The 25,268-nt window shown below is 40.9% G+C and overlaps 1 protein-coding gene across 17 annotated transcripts in view; it reads right to left on the reverse strand.

Annotated features, from left to right (window-relative positions):
• The window catches only part of col13a1 (collagen, type XIII, alpha 1), a 169,877-nt gene that overhangs the window by 76,745 nt on the left and 67,864 nt on the right, over positions 1-25,268 (reverse strand). For 14 of the 17 annotated variants that reach the window (XM_039783679.1, XM_039783677.1, XM_039783683.1 and 11 more), the window contains exons 3-6: positions 20,636-20,643; positions 13,044-13,070; positions 6,128-6,163; positions 3,144-3,170 (exon numbers count right to left, since the gene is read on the reverse strand). In XM_039783679.1, the coding sequence (XP_039639613.1) occupies positions 3,144-3,170; positions 6,128-6,163; positions 13,044-13,070; positions 20,636-20,643 (98 nt within the window). The remainder of the gene's footprint in view (positions 1-3,143; positions 3,171-6,127; positions 6,164-13,043; positions 13,071-20,635; positions 20,644-25,268) is intronic. The other 3 variants (XM_039783670.1, XM_039783675.1, XM_039783682.1) reach the window with 3 other exon arrangements.

Below are 25,268 nucleotides of genomic sequence, written 5' to 3' on the forward strand. Positions count from 1 at the left end.
TCGATCCAAAAAGCTGCCGCTACATTGTCTGCTTGTTAGGTTACCATTTCTGCTCTCTCACAAGTCAGGCCGGGGCTGAGACTACTATTTGTTTTGGCTGACTGACAACATTAAAGATGCTTGGCTAATAACCACACTTGTCATTGTGATATGACAGTCAAGAATGTGCTGAGTGTTTCCCTTTTCATTGACTATTCAGCCCTACACATCACAAATCACGTATTTGACGAGAACAAATATGTAAATCTGCTGTGTCTGGCTTTGACACAGCCGATAGATTAGGATGTTGTGACTGCTTTACCAAATGTGGAGAGCCAGTGTTGAAGAGGGTTCAAATCGACCAAGCCCATGCATTTGAAAAATGTTTAAGTGAAATGGGAGACACCTTATTAATGCTCCATTAATCTATTATTATTATTATTATTATTATTATTATTATTATTATTATTATTATTATTTTTGCCCACCTGGGGGCAGCGGAACATGGTGAGGAGACAACATCTAAACAGTTGCCTCTTTACACATCCTGCAGACACAGACTAACATTATTATCTCATTGGACTGCTGTCTCTGTCAGCATACAAATGTAAGTTTTAGCTCTGTTTTATATATTAACTCAGATAAAAATATGAGGCTGATTAGCTGCAAAATGTTCCACTTTCTTCACCAGCTAGTTGTCTGTGTGCTGTTTATTGCTGGGCCGGGCAGGTGCTACTGCTGGAAACACAGTTGAGAAGAAATACTGTACATTTGCTGGCTGAAAAAATAAAAATTTCCAGGTAAAAGAGGCTAAAAAGCTCTGAGGTCAATTTAGTCAATATATTAGTATCGCATTGCCAGACCTTCCTCCACAGAGCTGCGGAGGAAGGTCTGGCTAGTCCACACAGCATTCCGGGATAGGAGAAAAACACGTTCTGGTTTATTGGCATTTCTTTAAACCAATCACAATCGTCTTGGGCGGTGCTAAGCGCCGGACGCAGCCACGGTGCCTCTGCAAAATAGTGTCAGGAAGGAACTTGTTTTGGTGGAACATGTGTACGTTTAAACGTTGTTTTAGTCGTGCAACAGAAAACTCAGATTGGACAGATAGTTTAGCTAGCTAGAAGTGGAAAGTCGTGAATTTAGATTTTTCAGTCAATATTGATATGAAACCTATTTAATGGTGCACTTGAAAAGGAATCACTTAACATTTTGGGAAACATGTTCAGGGAGCTTAAAGAACAAAGAAAGTGGCTGAGTGTATATCATAAAAATTATCAGCTAGTCCTTTTAACATGCCCGATGTTTCAGTCAGTGTTTCTCACTATAACACATTGTGTGAATCCTTTAGGCCCATGTGTAGAATGTATCTCCTTCCTCATAAAAGAAATTGCAAAGCCAGTTTTGAAACTTGCATTGTTACCATGTTTATTAGCTAGCAGTCCTTTCCTTCCCTGTCTTTTTTCTACGTATTGCTGTATTTTTTGGCATGTCACTGCCAACTGTTGATCAATAATGTGAAACCATTGGTATGCATTGTGCACATGCATCTATGTGTGCCAAGGGCGTAATTTTGGATTAAACATTCGGGGGATTGAGAGCTCAAAATTTATTTTAGAGCATCAAACACTTTGTTTCCTGCATTCGGGTGAATTTTTCTTTCAACAACTTGTGCCTTTTCTGCATCAAGTTATGGTGCAAATGTCTTTATTTACGTAAAGGAAATTATTATTAGATATTTGGGGGGGATTGCAGAAGAACAGATTAACAACATTTCTCCGTAGTGCTAAGAGTGATCAAAAACTCCACACCATTAACTTTTACTTGCAAGCAGCTATGCATTTAACTTTCACTGGAGTTCATTGTCATGGATGGACTTAAAATCAACCTTTAACACACTGCAGCAGACATCACATAGTCTTTGCGGGTAGAGTTCATTAAATTGATGTGAATAAAAGTGATCCTTTAGACTTTTCTGTTCCTGTGCTGCTGACATTGACAGATTTATTGCATGTTTACCGTCTCTGTTGACACACTTTTGCAATTCATGAAGCCAAGTGGGAGACATCGGAGCCTACAGTAAAAAATGTCTTATATGCAATTTCCACCTTGAGGCCAATATCAATCTTTTCTCTCCCAGCTGGCAGCTTATATTTATGGTAACTTCTACAAGACTGAGAGCTGAGATTTAACAGTTGTGCAACGCACCAGTAACAGCATTTATTTATCTCAATATATAACTATTCATTCTTATTCAAGTTCTCTTTGAGATCCTCATCATAGACTCTGCTGTGGCCTCTAAAAGTGTTTCTCAACTTTCTTTAGGGAGTCTTAAATTTGAACATTCAGACGCTTATGTGACAAATCGTTACTATTGTGTTTCATGGTGTAAAGAGTGCAGGTAATCCAACCAGGGTGGGAAACCATTTACAGAATGTGACCCTCTTGCCGTTTGCTTATACAGATATAAATCACATGCTACCTGTACTCAAAATACTGTGCCCTGCTCTGCACTTCTACCACCAAGTCACATTTAGCAGTGTCTCAAATGAGCAACCTGTTTATATTTCACTTTTCTTCTGCAACTCTTCCTACTCGCGCTCATGCAAGCAGTCTGCTTTGACCTAGTCTCGCATTGCCAGACCTTCCTCCACAGCACCGTGGAAAAAGGTCTGGCTAGTCCACACAGCATTCCGGGATGGGAGAAAAATGTGCTCTGGTTTATTGGCATTTCTTTAAACCAATAACAATCGTCTTGGGCGGTGCTAAGCCCCGTACCTCAAATGGGCCAGTACTGTGTACCGGTAGTTTGGATTTTTGTACACATTTGTACCCTTACCTTTAATTGTTAATAAAATATTTATTAATGGCAGCCCCCCCATTTAGGGCGAATGGAAGGATAGCCACACTTTCAGACACTGCGATGATTCAACTGTGAGATTGGTAGTCGAGTCAGGCTCCTTGGATTGAATTGTCGACCATTCGGGGTTACCCAAACAAGATATATGTATGAATATAAATAAATCCAAGACACATGCAATGATTATGTCATGGAACTGATGCATTAGGGTACTGGCACCTTTTTTGTTGCAATTCAGACAATGGACAATGGACTGGTGCTAAATTGTTTTTTTAAGTAAACCTGCTAATGGTTCTAACCTTACCTTCTCCCCTGCTTGTCCTTTTATGCCCTGGGTTCAGTCACAGCAGACACAGTCACATGCACAAATATGTGAAGGGAGGAGAGAGACACAAGAGAGAGAGGAACCATTGTTAGAGACATGGAGAGGGATCGGGGCATGCAGCATCCTCGGAACTAGTGATGGGGAGGTGGTGGAAGAACTAAGGCCAGCTACTCTATGTGTCAGTTAAGTGGAAACCAAAGGCCTCAGTGTGCTTCAAACAAAGTGCCTGTCTGATCATCTAACAGTGTCTGACACATCCTTTCTGACGGTGGAATCAGGGATCCGACTATTCATCCAACACTTTTCAAAAGAAATAATAATTTGCCCATTTTATGCAGCTTTTTTCATTATTCATACAGCGACTATCATTAATGCTTTCAAGGAGACTGTCTTAACATAGTCTCGCATTGCCAGACCTTCCTGTAATCCCGTAAATGAAACATCGTTGATATAGACTAGTCTAAATCTTATCCACAAATACACAATTCATCACAATGATATTACAAAGACAGGCAAAAGAGACAGAGTTCTCGGAGAGACTTTTGCCATCAGATGATTTTAAGCAATTTTGGACAACCAAGTTTGTTTAAAGCATACCGAGACTTGCTGAGTAAGTGCTGCATCAAGATGGACTCCTAACACCGTGATACAACAAATCAGAGTCAGGTTTAACATATCACTTCACTCCACTTCCTTTGAGAGAAATATGTCAGTTCACCCTGGCCTTTCATTTAAAATGAGACATAACACCTTTGGTGTATTAGATATAATGCACTTACATAATTACATATTTATTGTAGAGTTAACCAATTGTACAATGATTTAAATCCAATGTTTCTAATTCATAGTATCCACGGTGTTAAAGCTGTTTCAGTGGCTCTTCTGGCTCCTTTGAACATAATAGAGGATATATGCTTTGAACAACCACAATCAATCACTATTGATGTAAAAAAAATTTGAACCCGTCTATTCAACAACTTGCCCCCTGTTTTGTTGCACATATAGCAGACACACTCGCTTTCCCTGGGCCTGCTGCGTTAAAACACGGCTATGAATGTGAATGCGCCTCAGTGGCCTGGTCGGGCCGTTGGAGGTGCGGGAGGCTTGAAAATAATTGACTTGAAGATGTCAGAGTTCTCAGTCACAAACTTCATCTGCTCTTCATCAGCTGTCCACTGTGTTTTGCTAAAAAAAAAAAGTTTTTACACTGTGACATTTTTTAGCTAGGTGAGAGCACTGTGAGCTATGGAGACCACAGTGTCATATGATTAAAAACTATATCCGGGCTTAAATGTGGCAGTGCTAAAATTGTTTGAAATATGACCAAATCAAAAAAGAAATGTTCAAAAGTAACCAAATGAATTGAGTGGTAGCCCTGAAAATTACAGGCCGTTAACTGCAGAGAAATGACTGGAAGTAATACTAAAGTAAAACAGATTTATAATAAGTGGTTATACTACGCACTACAGCCTGGGTGGGCTGAGAGGGACGTCAAGTACAGGCTGTTTTAAATAACACACTGCAACGTCTAATACCTGAAGAATATATTATACACCACTGACAGCTGTAAGGCCCTAAAGACACATTTAAACGTTTATCTTGAGTTACTATGGAGTATGTTTTTGTGAATATAAAAATATGGCAGTATCACTGTATCACTGCATTTTAAAGTGTTGTCCAACATCTTATAATTCACCTCTGTCACATTACAGTAAGGCTGTAGTTGGACATTACCTGACATCACACTTAGGGGTGTCACAATTCTCCAAATGCACGATTCGATTAGACTTTCCATTTTAAGGACACTATTCGATTCAATTTTCAATTGAAATCTTTTGTTTTCAGCAGTGACGGCAATGCCACTAGATGGCAGAAGGGTATTTACAATAATAGTTTAGTATATTAGAAAAACGAAGTACTATTGGATGCACCATTAGTTTAACGAGGTGTACATGAACCCACCATGAAGTCAAGTCAGAGCCCACATGCTTTACCTTTATTATTTGCTTCCATATCTCACACGGAAGGCAACGTTGTCACAGTGACTTTAGGGAAGGAGGAGGATTTTTCTTTTCTGTTGTTTCTCCGTTATCTCCGACTCCGGCAGTGGCCACGGTGTATGAAAAAGTGCAGCTGCAGGCTACTGCTAAGCTAATGTTACCCTGTGTCTTCAGCTGCATGCTACCAGTCGGTAAGCTATGCTGTGTCTGTTTTTTTCTTTGGACATGTGCAAGTAGGCAGGTAAAGAGAGATTACACATACTGGGGGAATTGCTGATCATGCTTTTTATTTCAATAGTAGAAATCGAAAGCTCATTTAGATTGATTTTCGATTTAAAATCAAAATCGTGACACCCCTAATCACACTGTAATTAATGGTATGTAATTTAAAAGTCTAGCAAACTTAGGGAATTGGAAGGGGATTTCTTAGGGAAAGCAATAGTTGTATTTCATGTACTTGTATAGTAACGCCACACTTAACGCCACAATTAACTTATTAGAATTTACAAGTGTTCATTTATGATGGTTACATTATCAGCAGTTCCATGCTCACTTAAAGCTGACCCATGAGTTATCGTCAACAATCACAATGCTGCACTTCTAATATACATACAATCAATGATAATGACCTCATCTCAGCTCAGGTTTAAGGTGGGCAAAACCATGCTGGTGTGTATATAGGGTCACATGATTCCTCAAACTCAAAATTAGAATGATAAAGGTGTAATTAGTCTCACCCTAACAGGTGAGGTACCGTCTGCACACACCCCCTCACACCTGAGAAGAGCTCTAATCAGCCAAAATAAGGGACACCTCTGCTGTGGGTAGATCACAGGTATGTAATAGCATTCTCTTAAACCCCTGCTTTCATTAGAACTGATATGTTGCTTTTGTCATTGGCTGTGTCATAATGAATGTAACCATTACTATAGTGTGCTTCATACACAAGCCCAAGTCACTCACCATTCTCCCAGGAATCCCCATACTTCCTTTGTCACCCTATTGACCAATGCAAAAAATTCAAAGGAACAAGCATCAACAAGAAGGTTAGACTGAAGTGGACTCTTAAAGGGATACCTTGACATTTAGACACTACATGAATCCAATCTCATCTAATTACATGGAATCTAAATTCAACCAAATCCCACCAACATTATAAGAACAGAATTGCTACACATCACTAACATTTTTAGCAGTGATTATATAACCTAATGGGTGCTACTAGTGGGAAAGAGATGCCAATAATGGGTTTGTAATGGTACGTGTCCATATAGGCGTTGTTTTCACAGGCGGATCGCCCCGCTTCCAAGCATTGCATGCTAGTAGGCTCGCCACCAGCAGTTATCAGTTTCTCTTCACTGACCACTGACAAGCAAAGAAAACAGGCTACAGCCTCATACAAGCCATATTGTTGCATCTGATTGGACGAACGCGTCACGTGGGGCTGTCTGCTCCTATATTTCTAACGGACCATGGAGTATGATCTCTTTTTTCATGAAAATAGTTCACAGAAACGTGTTTCTAAAAACCTTTTTTTTTCAAAGATTATTTTTTGGCATTTTAGGCCTTTATTAGATAAAATAGCTTAGACATGAAAGGGGAGAGATATAGGGAATGACATGCAGCAAAGGGCCACAGGTCTGAACCGAACCTGCGGCTGATGGAGTCTGCCTTCTCTTCTCTGCTTCTCTACATAGTCGTCAGATTCATCTACCAACCCTTATAGAACTGGCTCAGGTTTGCCTTGGACCAGCTTTTAGTTATGCTGTTATAGTTTTAGACTGCCGGGGGACTTCCTTTGACACACTGAGCTCCTCTCTCCTCTATCTTTCCATCTGTGTTCATTCATGTCCCAGAAATGCTTTTTACTAACTTAGCTCTGGAGAGCTTATTCCACAGAGCACTAATGTTTTCTCGCCCCTCGGTGCCCTGCTCTGCGCTGCTATGCCCTGCAGTGCCCTGCTATGACATGACCCACTACAACTACTATTTTTATTCATAGTTCCATTATCTTTATTGTGACCCCAACCGGCACCGTCAGATACCGCCCACCAAGAGCATGGGTCTGTACCGGATATGGGAGTTTTTCCTCGCCACTGACGCACTGAATGCATGCTCTTGGGAGAATTACCGAAATTGTTGGGTCTTTGTAAATTATAGTGTGGTCTAGAAATACTCTATCTGTAAAGTGTCTGATAACTCTTGTTATGGTTTCATACTATAAATAAAATGGAATAAAAAAATTGAATAGCAGTGAGGACTGAGCCTCTGTATATGGGCACATGCTCTAGCAGGTGAGCTACCCAGGCGCCCATCTAAAAACATTTAAAGCGAGAAATAGGCCATGCAGTTGCTGAATCTGTCTTCTGTGCTCCCATAGAAATCAATGGGAAGCGTTGAAATGACGCTGACAAGGGACACGTACCGTAAAAGTCCTAGTGCCATGGTATCCATTTAAGGACTAGAATCATTTGTGTTGAGAGGACTTAGTCAGTTAACCATGCCATGCCAAATGTTGAGACTAGAGACAAGCATGCACGATACTGTGATAGAGAAATAACCACATTTTGACGCAGTCATGCCCAGCCCAAGACTCCTGGTACATTTGTTTGGATAAGTTTGGAAAGTGAAAAGTGAGCATCAGATTTGAGGCAAGAGGTTGGTGGCCATGACAAAAACTCTACTCTGTTGATGACAGCTGTTTGAAGACTCACTGCTGCAGGAGGTAGTCTGCGACAGTGGAATCGTTTGAAAAGTTGTTTGGTGTAACGTCGGCATTAGTTATAACATTAACCTGTGCTCTCATCTGTGAGGAGGGATTAGTGGAGACAGACTGCAGGACTGAGGAGACTGGGGATAGACTTTAGGGAGCGTCTGTGGACAACCTCTGATATCCCAATAATTCACCATGGACCACTCCATGTCCGAGATATATTCACAGGTTTGCCAAAAGTGAATCAAGATTTCTTTGTTTGAGGTTTAAAGTTTAATCTTATCATAAATATTCACAGCTCAATTAAGGGAATTTGCATTTCCTGAACTGAAAGCCAATGCAAATGATTAAATCACACCTACAGCATGAAACAACAAATACTACTAAAGCTGCAATATTTTTTACTATAGTGCCTTTTATATTGTGGCCTGCTACATGTTAATACTAAGAGTTTGGGTACAGTAGCCTTCTGTCACAGTGTAAAGATATCAGAAGTCTGAGTGAACACCTTCCACACACTACATACGTTTTTTTCAGAATTGGCTTTGTTTTGGTTTATTGACACCTGTGGTTACCTTACATTGCTGCTTTTAAATATTACGGACCCACAGTTTTAAAAGTGACACATGTATGGGCCACTGGGGGCAGCAAACAGCTGGAGAAGCTATTCTCACAGAAATGCAACAGAAAAGCAACTAGTGTATCAGTTTACAGCAAGTTTATAGCCATGAGTCGAAATACCATAAAACCACTGCACTACTCAAGCACAAATCCATGTTTTACTGTGTGGTTCTAAGCTATTGACTGTTGTCTGTCTCTACTCTGCCCCATCACTCATTGTGGAAGCCAATGCAAATGGCTGCTAGATACATGGCCCCAAGAAACTAACTAACTCAACAGTCATGTGTCTTTCCTGAAACGAGCTAACGAGTCTCTATTGGAGGTCCAACCACCATCTGTTTTTATCTGACTGAGCCCCAGGAGCATCACAGCTATTATTGCATCATTTTGTAACTGCATGGTCTATTTATCAGCTAATATTTGATCAGGAACCTGTTTTTCAAAGACCAATGCCTGTCCAGTGAGTGCTGCATTCGTCCAAGATGTTAAAATGGTTCACGTTGATGTTTGCGTAAAATGTGAAACATCCATCTTGTTCCCAAGCAATACACCAATGGAATTATGCTACACTAAGGGCCTGTCTTCTCCGGCAGACCGGAGATGTTACAGAATATAACTAGCAGTGTTAATGAAGATATGGTCCCTGGCTTTCTCATACAAATCAGAACCTGTCCCTCATCTCAACTGAGCCTGGACCCAGATTCAGCTGTTTTCAGTCCTCCTGATACATAAGATGTGCTGGTATCTCTGTCATTAGTATGTGGTATATTTGTTCAAGCCTTTAAATACTATCAGGCTACAGCTGGGCCCTTTGAAGCCCTGTCCAAGGTCCTGCTTTAAACCAAGGCCTTGGGGAGAATCTGCCACCACCAGAAATGGTTTTAATGCAGAGCGGGGGGCTTTACAAAGTGCCCAACGTGATTATCTGCTGTGACCACAAAATACAACCTTCACTGAAGTAGGTTTTAGAGCCATGACAAATTAAGTGTTTTGTAAAACCTCATTCAGTTCATGTGTTGCACTTCATTCCACAGACAGAAACCTGATTGTTGCTGCACTCTTCCTCCTGCTGTATGTCCCAAACATGTTTCTACTCATCTTGTCCTTGCCTGAAAAGATAAGAGTCAGGAAGGCTAGGTACACAGGGGTGCCCCCTCCCCCCACCCCACCGAAACGTAATTGCCCCCCCGGTGCCCCCCCAATCCATTGGGCTAGAGTGCTGTCAATCTGACAATTGTGATTCCCATTGGATCAGAGTACTGTCACTTGGCTCCCTGTTCTGCCAATCTTCCCAGCCCTTGTCACATGACCAATTAATGTTTCCATGACGACTATCCAAAATTCGGATACCATGGAACCAGCGCTGGAATTGTTTTTTAAATAGGTGGCATACTGAGTCTAGCAAATGTGTAATGTATTCAGATATACAATTTGTTTAAAATGAAAACAAGTGAAACTAAAAATGAATGTGATGTTTTATTTACACTGTGTTGTTCTATCCTATTCAATATTTCCTATATTTCTAAGCAGATGTTCTATGCTGTATTCTGATAAAAGGTCCCCCCTGTGCCAACCCTCTTAAAAAATCCTTGAATTGCTCCTGTAGTTACACACACACACACACACACACACACACACACACACACACACACACACACACACACACACACACACACACACACACACACACACACACACACACACACACTATCTTTGTGGCACTATCTTTGTGGGGACTTGTCATTGACATAATGCATTGCCTAGCCCCTTACCCTAACCTAATTCTAACCCTAATCCTAAAACCAAATCTTAACCTTCAGACAGCCCTTTAAAGTTGTGAGGTCCAGCAATTTGGACCCACAAAGCAGTTGGAACCCCAGAAGTATACTGGACTCCCGTTTTTTTGACCCTACGAATATAGTTAAACAAGAACACACACACACACACACAAACTTCTTGTGAGAAAGACCCATGAGATCACAATTGTTGTGATATACTGTAGTTTTGCAGTTGATCAGATGAAGGCAGATATCTGATGTTAGCTTCTATTAATAATTATCAGGGAATTATTAATAGATTATTGGTTATAAAGAGTTATAATGTCCCTTTGCGAAAGAACCACATTCTATGGAACACATTGCTCGCTGATTTTCAATTCTTACAGGCCCTCTTTCCAAAAACCACATCCTCCTGCCCCCATTCAGTCAAAGACCGCTCGTGATTTAATTCCCCGCTGCTTGACAGGTGTAATCAATCACAAATCCTGGAAGGAATGTCTTCCTTACTTTGACACAAACCGTCAGCAAAACTCCGGCAAAGGAACATCGGGAGGAAACATGGGGCCGGTCTCAGCTTGACACAGTTTTATGGACCTGTTTCACAAGTGAGCTTGTCAGAACCAAGCGGGGGGATTGCTGGTTGTAACTGGCTACCCTGGACAAAGGTCAGATACTAGATGGCCACCTGTTGTCATGATATGAACCATGTGGGTTTGACATGCTGTGACTACTTGCTCAGCAGAAAGAGGAGGAGAGTGTTAGACTGAAGAGAAAGGAGGGGAAGAGATGATACAGCAGAAGCAGGTTTGGTCAGATAAGCATTGCATCCAAGCTGTAGCAGAAATGGAGACAGAATGTCAATTAAAACAACCGAGAGGTCATGGCACAATCCAGCCAACAGCTCACTGTGTTATGAATGGATATTGTTAAGGTTTTAAAGCTATAAGCACTCAGTACTGCTGTACTGACATCTCTGAGGTTCCTGAACTGAGAAGTAATCATAGAAACAATACCGAATCAGACTGACTCATTTTATTTCCATGTTGAGTGGATCTGAACACACTGGAGTTCAATGTAACCCTGTTTCCTTAAAAATACATTCATACAGAACTAATTTGCAATTCTGTTCTGTAGGGAACCTAATCCTGCCTAGATTACATGTTCTATCTACATAGCAAGGAAACTATATTGAACTACATTGTATAAACTTTAATCAGTCATGTCAATGGCTGTAAACATTACAATATTCACTTTCTTAAAATGTAACCAGAAACCATTATCTTTTCTTGTCCTAACTACCCAGTGTTTCAGTAGTCTGAACCTAACACAGACCCTGTCCTGTTCTTTAAAGCCAGACGATGTCACTTCTTGCCACGAGTGCCAATTATAAGATAATGGTGCGTGTCTTGAGTCAGTTGCTATAAGGACTGTGCGAGAGAAGCAACTTTGAAACAGTAGTTACTGAAGGGAAGCTCTTGGCCGGAGTGTGAGGGCAAAAGATGCCCCAATTAACCATCATTCTTCCCACTCTCTTTGGAATGTGTACTTTTCTGAGCTCTTTCATCACCCGGCCCTATACTATTGGTATGTGGTGATTTGATTTGTTTGATTAAACGCATATTTTGAAACAGGCAGTTGCCCAGTTGGTAATCCAGTCTTAGGCACTAATGTTGTGAATCGTTGGGGGTGAATGCGTCATTATGGGCCTATGTGGTGCCTTTGGGTCTACCCAGGAGGATGGGTCTGTGCTCAGAGGTCCTAACTTGACCACACCCACACCTTAATACATTGTTAATGTTTCTTGCCTTCATGATTTTTTAGCACTTTTCACCTGTCTCTCTACCTACTCAGATTTTTATGTGTTTGTGTGTGTGTGTGTGTTCGTACGGTACAGTATGTATGTATGTATGTATGTACATTATGTATGTATGTATGTATGTATGTATTGTATATGTGTATTATGTATATGTAATGTATATCTTGGCCATGTGAAAAAACATATACAGTATATATATGCACGTGTTTAGATGTTGTATAATTTCCCTTCCTCTGTTGCAGCTGTTGCCCTAACTGTTTTGTTTGTTCCATGTTTCAGGCGGTTGATCCGGAACTTCTTCTCATTTAGTTTTGGCATTTTTTGTGGCAATAAAAAAAAACTAGTTTTCATTGGAAGTTACTAGGCTATAGCAAAACAGCTATAGTAGTACTAGTAATAACATTAAAATAAAAATGCACAAATTAATTTGTGCAATAAATAAACTAATGTGATTGTCGAAGACATACACAATTACATTACACAATGACTAAATGCCTGCCTACTTTTAAACGTGATGACGTCATGATTTTGCAACACAGCTAGGCTACCATGGGTCGCTTCTCCCCAACACATTCTCACTCCTTACGCTAAAGGGTGCCTTGTGCATCGGTATCTGACGCTGAGAGACACTGACCACATATTGTTGTGTTGACGAGTTGTGAGTAATCTGACTAAGGCTACTAATTCAGCAAAGCAAATTAGTATCATATAAATGTATTTTGTTGGACACAGCTATGGCTATCATCTGATAACAACCACTGGATGTATTTAATTTGGATGTATTTAATTTCAATATATATATGATCATTAAAACTCATTTGAAAATCCAAATAAAGACAACAACTAATCAGTAGAGTGCAGACGAGACATCAATACTGCAGTGATAACTATCTACTCATGCAAATACTGTGTACAGAGACACACAAAGACACAAGTTAAAAAGACAGTTACCGGAAAGCCTGCCCGTCCAGGAGGACCCTGAAAAAGGGGTGAGAGAAAATTGGTACAAAAAGGAAAGTACATTTGACAGATAAAGTCCATAATATATAATATGCCTGCACTGAACCAGGCCAGAATAAAATTAATTGGAGACTCTTGAGGTAGTTACTATCTTGTATGAATATGTTTTATTTTGGCCTTTTTTAGCTCAGTGACAGCACACAGAACACTACTGATGCAGTAACATGCCCCATTCTGGTCAACAGGCATTTAGTGAATCATATTTTAACACAACACAAGGTTTTTCCGAACATAAAAGAACAACCAGTTGTTTCATTTCACCACAAACACTCAAACATGCAAAGATTGGTTTGGGACAATGCATGCTAAAAGACCTCATGTTTCTGCGTAACTGACCCTATTCCCCCCTACTATGACAACATGGCAGAATAGGGACTTCCATCAAAAACAAATCACAAAGAACTAGAATACAATGTCCAGGTTCTAAGAACAAGAAGGAGCACATTGTAAAAAGTCAAGTGTGTTTTGTTTTCATTGAGTGTGCGAGCGGAACACGAATGCTTCTAGTGTGAGCAGCTCTTAAGTAAAGGATGGAACGCTAATTGGTTGGAAGTCAAAACAGGAACTCTTGACAGTTTCCTAAAAGCTACTGAGGAGAATAACTGCCTGATCTTCCCAGAGAGAGAGAGAGAGAGAGAGAGAGAGAGAGTGTGTGTGTGTGTGTGTGTGTGTGTGTGTGTGTGTGTGTGTGTGTGTGTGTGTGTGTGTGTGTGTGTGTGTGTGTGTGTGTGTGTTTGCGCGAGCGTGCAAGAGAGGGGAAGCCATTCCTCTTACATCAGTAATGCTGGATGGGAGGAACCTCAAACATTTATCTGAGCTCTTGCTTACTGGCTTTGATGATTGAATGTGAATGTCTATTTATAATTTAAAAATAGAAATCCCTTTGTTTGGGAACACTGAACTAATCAATGATATTCGTTTCAGATATTTGTTTAAAATATGAAGAAAAACAGAAATTAGCTGACAGACCAAGGTACCGTGTAAATGTTGTGAGAGCTTTTATATGAGAATTTACGAGACTGTCCTCCCTGAAAAACGGCCACATAAGTCGTTTGTTCAAGCAGCAATTACAACTCATATTTACATACAGTGGTGGCGCCCTCTAGTGGCCATAGTAGTTATTTATAAAGGGAGCAAAGCAGGACGTAAGGTGAGGAAGTATAAGAGCACCAAATGTCCCGGTAAAGAGGCAGGTTGGGGGAGGGGGGTGGATGGGTCAAACAAACAAAGTAGTTTCAAGTTGCAGCTGCTGAATCTGTCTTCATTTCAGATCGACAACGGTCAGTTTAAAAGATTTCCATCAGCTTTTGAGAGGTGGCGAGCCGCTCCTCGTTTGCATAAAGTTGTCTGGATTCAATTTTATGCAAATGAGGAGTGGCCGGCTCGACGCCCCGCTTCTCCAGAGTCCCAGCGACGCTACCAGAATGCATTGCACGGCTGCTCCCATAGAAATGAAAGGGGAAACGTGGAAATGACGCCGACAATGGACACCATTAAATTTGAAACGGAAAACGCTCCTGTGGGTCGTATTATTGCGGAGGAACAAACCAGCTATATTGTCGTACGGGTTTGGAGGACTTGTTGGAATTTACAAGACCAGGGTTCCTAGGGTTCTGGGGCATTTGCCCACTTTGCCTTGTTGGTAACCCAGCCTTATGTGCATTTAGTTATGTTGTAGAGGAACTGAGAAGTGGTTTTAAGGATTTGACACATCTTTGTGCAGTGATGATGAAGGTGCTAAAAACGTTTTAGAGCCATCTTTAAAGGCTGCAGGTGGTGAATGTTTGATTGTTAAAGACATTTCAGTGGATTACTTCTTTAATACTGTTCTGTGGTATATTCTGATTGTGTTTTAGCTTTGCCAACTGGGTTCTTTGCTACATAAAAGTCATTGTACTGCATACAGCTTGGTGTCACCTTTTTTATGTGTTTGATGTGAACGTGTTGTGTCAAATGTTCTACAACATACAAATCCAGTCTGTGCTCTATACAAATTGAGTTTACTCTTTTGTTAGTATGTAAGAAAGCAATGTGCTTTACAGTTTTATAACCATCCAATCCACTTACACTCATTATTAGACCCAATATATCAGTCAGTAGGGACACTTGTGGACTCTTGTTGTTTTATGAACCAAAACCCCAATCTTCTAGCTTTTTGTAGGATCTTTTATACTCATCAGGCTGGCAGTCAGAGGGCAGTGCACAAAGGTGCTTGGCCAGGTGCTGAGTGTGAACATGCTGCACGTAAGTGCCTGCCCGTTAGCTACTGGGTCTCCAGGGGCCGTCTGCAAGGGGCAAAGGTCACCCACTGCCGGAAGGAACCCTTCACTTGAATTACACAGTAACCCTCCAACATGTGGCTCCCATTTGGAAATGTGCTGCTGAATGAATGGGAATGGGATGAATGGGGGGTGGGGGGCAGCCATCGTACGTGGGATGTATGGTCCCCTGGGTACTCCTCTGTTCAATAAGAAGTTAGTTTGGGTTGTATAGGAAACAGGTTTGATTTAAATTCTTATTGGTATTATTTTACCCAGAAGCTGACTTTGGTGTTTCCTACAACTGAACACACACACACACACACACACACACACACACACACACACACACACACACACACACACACACACACACACAAACATTAGCATGAAGCTGCCTCCTTTTGTGTAGCTACATTGAATACTTGTTTGAAATGGACATTGTAAATTGTCCTTCTATGTTTGGAGCTTTTGACTGACAGCTTGTGAAGGACCCCTGTTGGTGTCCTGTCCGGCTTTATCAGAGTCAGAGGGTGTTTCCCATCATCTCTGATTATGTTAAAGTGTGTTACATGCACAAGGCTCATCCGAGGCCAACGGAGCCCTGCCCCTGTGATGTTACCTGTGAACAGTCGCGATCTTCTAGGTTTTACAAAGGACGCAAGCAAGCCAGTTCTAAGAAACAAAAAAAAAAAAGCTATTTCGTATCACTATTTCGTATTTTCATATTACAGCTGTGTTAGGGTCCATTTTTAAGGAAATAAACCCCTGAGAGAATAGGGTAGCCTTGTCCCTGCAAGCTGTGATGGGACCCAGTCCCCTGTGAACCTCGGCAGGAATAGACATTAACTACATTATATGTACTCATGCTACTGCTCCATGGATCATTTACCTGGACTTGAGAGTATCTCAATCATATAACTTCTGAGGAATCACCTCTAAAGAATGGATATGTTCTCAGGAAAATTTTCTTAGTAGATCGGAAAAATTCCAAAAGGCGGAAGGCCATAATTTATATTTTATACTTTTTTTTATTGATCCCCAGTCGGGAAATTACAATGTAATATGTAATAGTTTAATATAATGTACATGTAATAGCCAACTGTTATTGCTAATGTGCTTTATCTGTAAAAATAAAGCAAGAGGAAGGATCAGAACAGGATTCATAACAGCTATATTTTGGCCCTATAATCGATTCATTTCAATCTAATTGCTGCAACCGTGGATTCATTTGTGAAGGAGAGCTCAGTTCACGAATTTCATGAATTTGGAAATGAATGGAGATTTTGCACTGTTAACGACTGTTGAGCTTTGAGAAAGCAGTGAGCTTTGGACTGAGAAAACATGCTTTTGTCAAATAAGTACATTGGTATAATTCTAGTCTCGCTTTGCCAGACCTTCCTCCACAGCGCTGCGGAGTAATGTCTGGCTAGTCCACACAGCATTCTGGGATGGGAGAAAAACGTGCTCTGGTGCATTGACATTTCTTTAAACCAATCACAATCATCTTGGGCGGTGCTAAGCTAGTTTTAGTCGTGCAACAGAAAACTCCGATTGGACAGATAGTCTAGCTAGCTGTCTGGATTTACCCTGCAGAGATCTGAGGAGCAGTTAACCATAGTCCTCACAAATCCACCGGAGGTTAGAACGCCAACATAAAGGAAGCGTTAGGTAATGGAAATCCGGTCGAAAAAGGGACAAAAAGACAACAGAGTAATCCCGGAAGTGGAAGGTCGTGGATATAGACTACTATAATTCGAAACCTATACGTTTGAAAGATACAGAAACAATTTTACCTGCTCTTACCTCACAGCAACTAGGTTACTGTAATAGCCATTTTTTACATGCCAAAATAGAAAAACCGTAGAGCGGCTACAGAGCTGCCAGGCTTTTAACCAGGGTTGAACACATGAACACATGATCCCGGTTTAGGCCTATTCTTTTAATTACTTAGGTACTAAATGGTCTGACTCCTCAGTATATCTCAGATCTTTTTGTCCCCGTATGACCCTGCTCGCTCTTTGAGATCCTCTGGCAGGGGCCTTTTATCTGTTCCAGACTCTGGGCTGAAGAAGGGGGACAGAGCTTTTGAAATAAGAGCCCCCAGGCTCTGGAATTACGGCAGGCTGAGTCACTGGCTTCTTTTAAATCCAAGCTTAAAACATACTTTTATCGCACCGCATTCCCTGATTCCATCTGATTCATTCTGATTCATTGTGATTCATTCCGTTTATGGTTCTGCCATTTTTTTTTTAAAGTGGTTCGTTAGGGTTAGTACTTTCATTCTTTTATTGCTGTGTGTTTTTAATGTATTTCTATGTTATGTGTTCTCGGCTTGCTATGTGAAGCACTTTGTAACTTTGTTTTTAAAAGTGCTATACAAATGAAGATATTATAATTATATTACTATCAACTGTGTTGATCCCATTTTATACACAAGTGCTCTGTCGCATTATAACCAAGCTTTAAGCACCATCAGAATCACAATTAATTTTGCTGTGCCACTTTCTGGTGTGACTGGGCCTGAAAGGTATCGGACACTGTTCTTGCCAATTTATCATGCAGCTGTCATGCTGTTGAGCTTTAATTCATCCCTTCGCTGTCCATGAAATAGCCTGAGTGATGTCTTCAGTCCTACACAAATTCGGCCAGAGTAGTGTGTGTCTGTCTGACTGGATACAGTCAACTCATCTGTGAAGTCATTGTACAGTAATAGCCAAAGCAGGACCACAATCATTATGCTTCTAAAGCATTCTCGAGCCTTATTAAAGTATAGAGCAGAGAACTTTAACAGGGGGTCTGTGACCCATAGGGTGTCCTTAGATTTAGTGCAGGGAGGCCACCAAATTATTTAAAAAATATGTTTTTGAAAGTTTATTTTTTTCAAAAATTAAACTGTCAGCATATATTGTATACAATTTGGTTGCATATTAAACTTGGCTGAATGGATGAAAATAAATGGATATTATTCATACATCATGTTTTAACGTTGAACATCCATGTGGAAGGCACAGTGAATCTTTAAGCTTAAAGTGATGGTTCGGAGTAATTTCACCCTAGGGTCCTTTGCACCATGACCTCGAGCCAAACACCCCCCAGAAGCTTTTTTCACCTGGGTCTAACATTGGGAGAGCATGAGAGTAGCTTAGCACCTGAATAGCTTAGCCGAGGCTAATGGATCCGAAGTGTCTCTTAAATGACCCCACTAATAATGCCGTCCGAAATGATACCAAAGGTCCACACTAGTATATATAGGTTATGCACTCATAAAGCGATTGATTGAAAGTTTTATACACCCGAAGGTTATGTAAATAACACTTGCCTGCTGGCTTCTGCTCTCTGCTGTTGTTGTTGCTGCTGGGAGACGAGTGCTTAGGGACATTTAACACCCGAAAGAGATGCAACAAAAATATTTTTAATTTAACTTATTTTTTAAAGTAAGTGCTGTAGTATAACTAGCAGGAGACAAGTAATAATTGAGGTAAGTTTGGAGACATTACCTTATTTAATCATTAAATTAATAAATATTTTTGTTGCATCTCTTTTCGGTGTTGTAATTTGTAGATGTCCCTAAGCACTCTTACTGCCCGGTAGTAACAGCAGCAGTAGCAGCAGAGAGCAGAAGCCAGCAGGCAAGTGTTATTTACATAAACTTCTGGTGTACTTACAAACTTTCCAATCCATCGTTTTATGAGTGCATAACCTATTTGTACTACTGTAGACGTTTGGTATCATTTCGGGCATTATTAGTGGGGTAATGTTAAGAGACACTTCGGATCCATTAGCCTCTGCGCTAAGCTATTCAGCTGATAACGCTACACTACGCTAACGCTCCCAATGTTCGACCCAGGTGAAAAAAGCTTTTGGGGGGGGTGTTTGGCTCGAGATCATGGTGCAAAGGACCCTAGGGTGAAATTACTCCGAACCATCACTTTAACTGTACGGCTACCATGTGATTGGTGGAGCTTGCCGTTACAATGGAAATGACTTGTACCTTTGCCTTTTCTGACACTTTATAAATGTTCTTCTGCACCGAATCAAATGTGTTATGGTCACGATGGTCATATTGTAGCTGGCTGGCTTGGTTCTAGACTTAAAGCTCTTTATATAAGCAATTAAAGTTAAGATAAAAAAGTGGGCGATCACTGTTGAGCTCTATAGGTGTTTGCCATACAATATCTCAAGTGGAAGAGACATGTGGAATCTGAGCATGTCTTTGAGCTTGAAATGCTCAGATCCTGTGGAGATGGAAGTGTACTGAGAGTGGAAAATCCGCCTCGCTATCTGACCTCATGTACCTTAAAACTGCCTCTGTAGAAATTATCCCTCACATTTTCCAGGGAGGGATATTTGGCAGAGGTGATTTTAAAACTGACACGGCTCTACAAAAGTCAAACTCATAGTGGCCAGATGTTTGGAAACTTTGTGCCATCAAAGCACTGGAGTCAAGACGTTTTCCTTTTGAACGAAGGCTTGATTACAACTATTTGCATGCACGTATCAGTGGGCGACAGGCAGACAGGTCAGTAGTCTGTCACACAACTGGCCATTCACAGTCACATTCACCAACCCAGTGTCACGCCTTTAAGCGTGTAATACACCCGCTGGTCCATTAGGTTTGGCGTGTCAGTGTCACGAAATGAAAGTAACATGGCAACACTCATAGGCAATCTAAAACAGTTTAAACAAAAGCCATTAATGAATTAAAATATATAAATATATTTCATCTTACCTGGCAGGGAGGCAGGTTGGAATGTACTTTATGCTTCTTCTCTGCTGGTATAGCACCTTCATACATGCGTGTAATGTTCACACCTCAGCGAGGCAAAATGTGACACTGACACGCCAAACCCAATGGACCAGCAGGTGTATTACACACTTTGGCGTGATACTGGGTTGCATTCACACCTACAGGAACCTCAGAGTCACTTACTTAGAGGTTCCTTTTTAAATTTTAATTCACGCGGTGAATTCTAAAAACTGAAGAGACTTAAATGATTTGTAAGAATCAAAACTGTTTGGACAATTTGAAGCGCAACCATAACATGTACACAACACATTTGGCTCATGACCAAATATAATAAGCTATGTTGCAATGAGCCATATGATGGAGCACTGCACAGTGTCACTGCATCCAGGCGAGGCAATATATTTGCATCCGGTATGTTCGAGGAGACTTTGCAGTTTATCCACTTCACACCAAAGTGCAAAAATAACCAGTCACTTTACCACATGCAGGTCACACAAGGGGTCTGGTCTACTTACTGGAGGTCCTGTAAGACAATGAGAGAGAGAGAGAGAGAGAGAGAGAGAGAGAGAGAGAGAGAGAGAGAGAGAGAACATTTTTAGATGTATATAACATACATTACATGCAGACAGTCTGAATACCTAACATGCCATGCTTATGGTTGGTTCATACGGTATTAAATACAGTGAACAGGGTCAAATGGAGCTAATGGTCTGGGGGCCTCGAGCAGGTGTCCCGGCTGTTAATCCAGCCAAGAATGTGAAGCTGAAGCAACTGAATATGTTTCAGAAACATTCTCTGCGGCTCTCTATGTTTTTATTTGATCGAGCAGAAATGTACACTTTGAAGAACAGAGCATTACTAAGTGATGTGTTTCATCTATTTCTTCAGTTAACAAGACACTAGGAATCTTCCCCAGACACAGACAGGCTGAGTCATGTTTTTAAAGACACATCATGTAAAGGTCTTCATGGATCCATCCCAACCATAGGACCAAAGACCTTTGGACGCCTATGGTAATACCTGAGAGGATCCGAGAAGACCCGGCTGTGATCAGACAGGGTCGATCATGATGGTGTGTGTGTGTGTGTGTGTGTGTGTTTGTGTGTGTGTGTGTGTGTGTGTGTGAGTTTGTGTGTGTGCATGCGCGCGTGCGTGCGTGTGTGTTCTAACTTGCAGAGGTCAAACTCAAAGAACACAGATGATAGCAAATTAGCAATGCTTCTGTTAGCAGAAGTTATCTTTATTTTGCTAGACACAACAAAACTGCAAATCAGATTTTTTAAACAAGCCTCACTTGTCATCCGTCACCGTGACAGCAAGTGGACTTCTTAGATGAAATAACGAGTGGATTAGCCATGCTGTTTAAATCAGCAAGTGAGGAATAACAGAAAACCTGGATGGATTTTTACCAACTTTCTTGACAAGGAGGAGGATTTATATCAACAGGGCAGGCACAGGGGAGAAGGCTACTGACGTTACATTAGGCAAGACACAAAGTTCTGTTTTGACAACTTGTAAATTAAAGTTAACTTGTTAATAGCAATCAGCTGTCAAAACAGTGCCGATCGGGTGTGTGTCTCCCGGGTCCAGTTAGGTTTGAGTCCGACATTTTTGGGTTCTCTGCAGGTCTGGCTCCAGATTTGAAAAAATACACCAGTACGGTTCCAGAGAGCACATTTCCGGGTCTTTTTGGATTCTGCCACAAATGTTGGGACCTGTGAAGACCTCTAGTGTCATGTTCAATCATTGAGATATAAAGTACTGTATTCATTTCAGAATAACAGTGGTCTGGATCATCATGCATCTGAAAAGTTGTGTGGTGTCCTGCGACTTTGTCCAAGTCTGCTGCTCACATTGGCTTTTTGTAAGAAATGGGATAAAGTAAATTATTGTCAGTCACTACATATGGATGTAACAATTAGATGTTCTTTGTAAAATTAATCAGTACATGTATTCTTTATTGACTTGATTCTACTTGAATGCATGTTTTATTATTCCTATCTTTTTTTATATACCGATGTTTCCATGGAGCGTTTTAGTGTCCCAATTTGGTTTAAATCATCCAATCCTTTTTTACTGAATATCCCTTAAATTAAGTAGTGTCTCTACTTGTGATCTCTCATCAGAGCTGTTGACTTACAATATGTTTCCACACATTTTCTCATTCGAGTTCAGAGGCTTAATCAAGTCAATAATAAAGTTAGTAGAATTTAGAAGCTGTTGACTACCTCCGTCAGCTTTTCCTTCATTATTTGAAAGTACTTCAAATAATGATAATTGAGCGGACATTGACTCTTAACTTGTTTTTTTCAAGCTTAAAAACATTGCTTAACTTAGGCCCATTGTGTATCAAGCTTAGATTTAAAGGGGTGATAGAATGATTATATAGGGTATTTCACACTGTTCCTTATGGTCTCCTAATGGGGTATGTAACATTGGTTGGGCTGAAAATGGCCTGGTTGATATTTTATTGGCCCTTATGCATCCCTGTGTTTTGGCCCTATTTGTAACAAGAGCTTTTCTTCCAAATATGGTATGGTCATGAATGTTTAGATGAGCTGCGCTCTGATTGGTTGAGCGAATCCCCAATACACATACATTAGAGAAGCGACAGAATCTCATATTCCAGACACTGCAATGTTTCATTACCAAATTCACTTCTGAGACTTTTTTTAAGCGAGAAATCAACTATATAAAGCTGAAATATGGGCCGTTTTACAAAAATTGATGGCTAATTGCAAATTTGGTAAGACGTGTCGGACTTTAGGAGCTCCACACAGTCTGACGAGAAAGCGGCAGCCTGCTGGGCTCCATACCCAGGGCAAAGTCACCCTTTGTGGATACTGCACTACGGGGCTCCGCGGCCAGCTGCCGGCATAACTCTAATATATTTACGGTTTGAATTTCGTCACGCCACTTATATAACATCATTCCCCAATGTCTTATAAAGCTAACCGTTGTGTCCGATTTGATTTTAAGGCTTTTTTACGGACGTGAGGCGTCTTTGTAGGACCAGCAGCTGCTTGCTATATGTCCCATTCATTACAATGGGGAAATACCGCGAGCACTAGCTACACTGTCGCCATAACTAAATTATATTTACAGTTTGAATTTCGTCACGCCACTTATACAACATCATTCCCCAATGTCTTATAAAGCTAACCGTTGTGTCCGATTTGATTTTAAGGCATTTTTATGAACGCGAGGCGTCTTTGTAGGACGAGCAGCTGCTTGCTATATGTCCCATTCATTACAATGGGGAAATACCGCAGCTAGCTCACTTTCGCATAACTAAAGTATATTTACAGTTTGAATTTCGTCATTACAGGTTCCTCAAGGTCTTACAAAGCTTAGCTAACACTTGTCCGATTTCGGATTTCCAATTGAATGTATTTTTGTGAATGTCAGAGTTAGGAGGAGGCTAGCTAGTCTCACCGCGGCTCTATCAATGAGACTCGCGGACAAGAGGCGTTTATTTCCCCGATTGTTTGTTTAAATAACTCAACACACATACCCATTATAAGATTTACTGGAACCTGCGGGCTGCGGTAAAAGATTGCGGGCGTAACAAGCTCGCTGACACTGCGGTCAGGGCGGCGATGTAGCAACCCAGGCAGCACCAACACCGGCACTAAACTCCGACACACAGTCGGAGAAAATTTTGTAATGGAATAGCAGAGATCTGCGTGACCTAGCTAGATTCAGAAGACTACCTGATCTCAGGTCAGTTGTGTAGCCTATGTAAATGATGGGGCGTGACCGTTCTCTTAATACACCCATGGGCTGACAAAGGTTCCGGTTTTTGGGAGGTTGACGTCAACTTCCAGCTTTGTTGGGATTCGCCCGTTTTCAGCGGCAGTTTCAAAATATGAGATTTTCATAGTAAAGGGGTGTCAGTGGGACTTTGAGCTTCTATGTATGTCCTATTTACCCACCGAACTGTCCTCATTCAACTATGACAGGGTAAAATCGGTTTTGCATTCTATCACCCCTTTAAATGATTATTCCACATTTAATTCATACGGCGGAAAAAGGCGCCGCACAGCTGAGAGGGACCCACAGCCGACCCCTTAAACCTAGGCTGACTGCTGACACCCCCGCATCACTGACAACTGGAACACTTTCTTTATGCTGCAGTCAGTAACATCAAGAAGCCACGAGGGATCACTGAAGATATGCCCATTTTGCGCTGCCTCATTCTGGAGATCCTGTAGTCAGGCTTGAAAGTTCTTAGCTTAAAATTCTTAGCCCACTACCCCACGCAGACCCTAACCACTCCACACATTCTGATTGGCTGTGTTCTCTACAGCCAGATTTCCTGCTGTTCATTGTTCCCACTTGTTGTCATGTGTAAATTTAATGTCAAAATGTATATTACCTGGTATCCTGCACATTCTTTGATACCAAAGATCTCAATTACTTCCTATACAATTTGCTGCTTATGTCATTGTTACAGTGCTTAACTATTCTATTTATAAATAATAGCTTGTAAATCCTAGATTATACCTCTAATACTTGATATCTGCACATTATCTGTTCTTGTACCAAATATTCTACTTAACGTGACTTTAGTATTGGCTTATTTCAATGGCTTGAAAATCCTATTTCACCAAATATTCTACTTACTCTGTTTTTATTTAACATTTGCATTTTTCGTTCCGTCACAGTGCTTAACTTTTATTCTATTGTTAAATAGAACTTGTAAATCCTTGTGTCACAAGTCAGCATTGCAGTTATAATGGTCTGTTCTACTACTGTTTTTACCTCAGTATGTATGTGTAAATATCTAATATATATGTGTGTGTATTTCAGTGATCTGACACGTCTTGTTTCAATGACAGTTACTGTACTTTGAAATGTGGAATTAAAACGCCAAATGGAAATTTGTCTGGTTTGATCAATCATTATTCTTGATAAACTGCATGCTATAAATATTAAATATAAATAAATGAATATATATATATATATACACAATAAGCAGCGGCAGATCGCTCGAAAATAGCGTTTGCCTCCGACGGGCCACCTTTGGTATAATGGCGGCGGAACGGCGGTTGTCCCGCGGGCCGGCCTCGGAACGAAGGCGTTAGGAAGGCGGCAGCCGCTTTTAAAAAGCGGCTGCCGCCGGCGGTACGCCGGCAAACGTGTTTG

This window comes from Perca fluviatilis, chromosome 19, assembly GCF_010015445.1.
Source record: "Perca fluviatilis chromosome 19, GENO_Pfluv_1.0, whole genome shotgun sequence".
Taxonomy (NCBI): domain Eukaryota; kingdom Metazoa; phylum Chordata; class Actinopteri; order Perciformes; family Percidae; genus Perca; species Perca fluviatilis.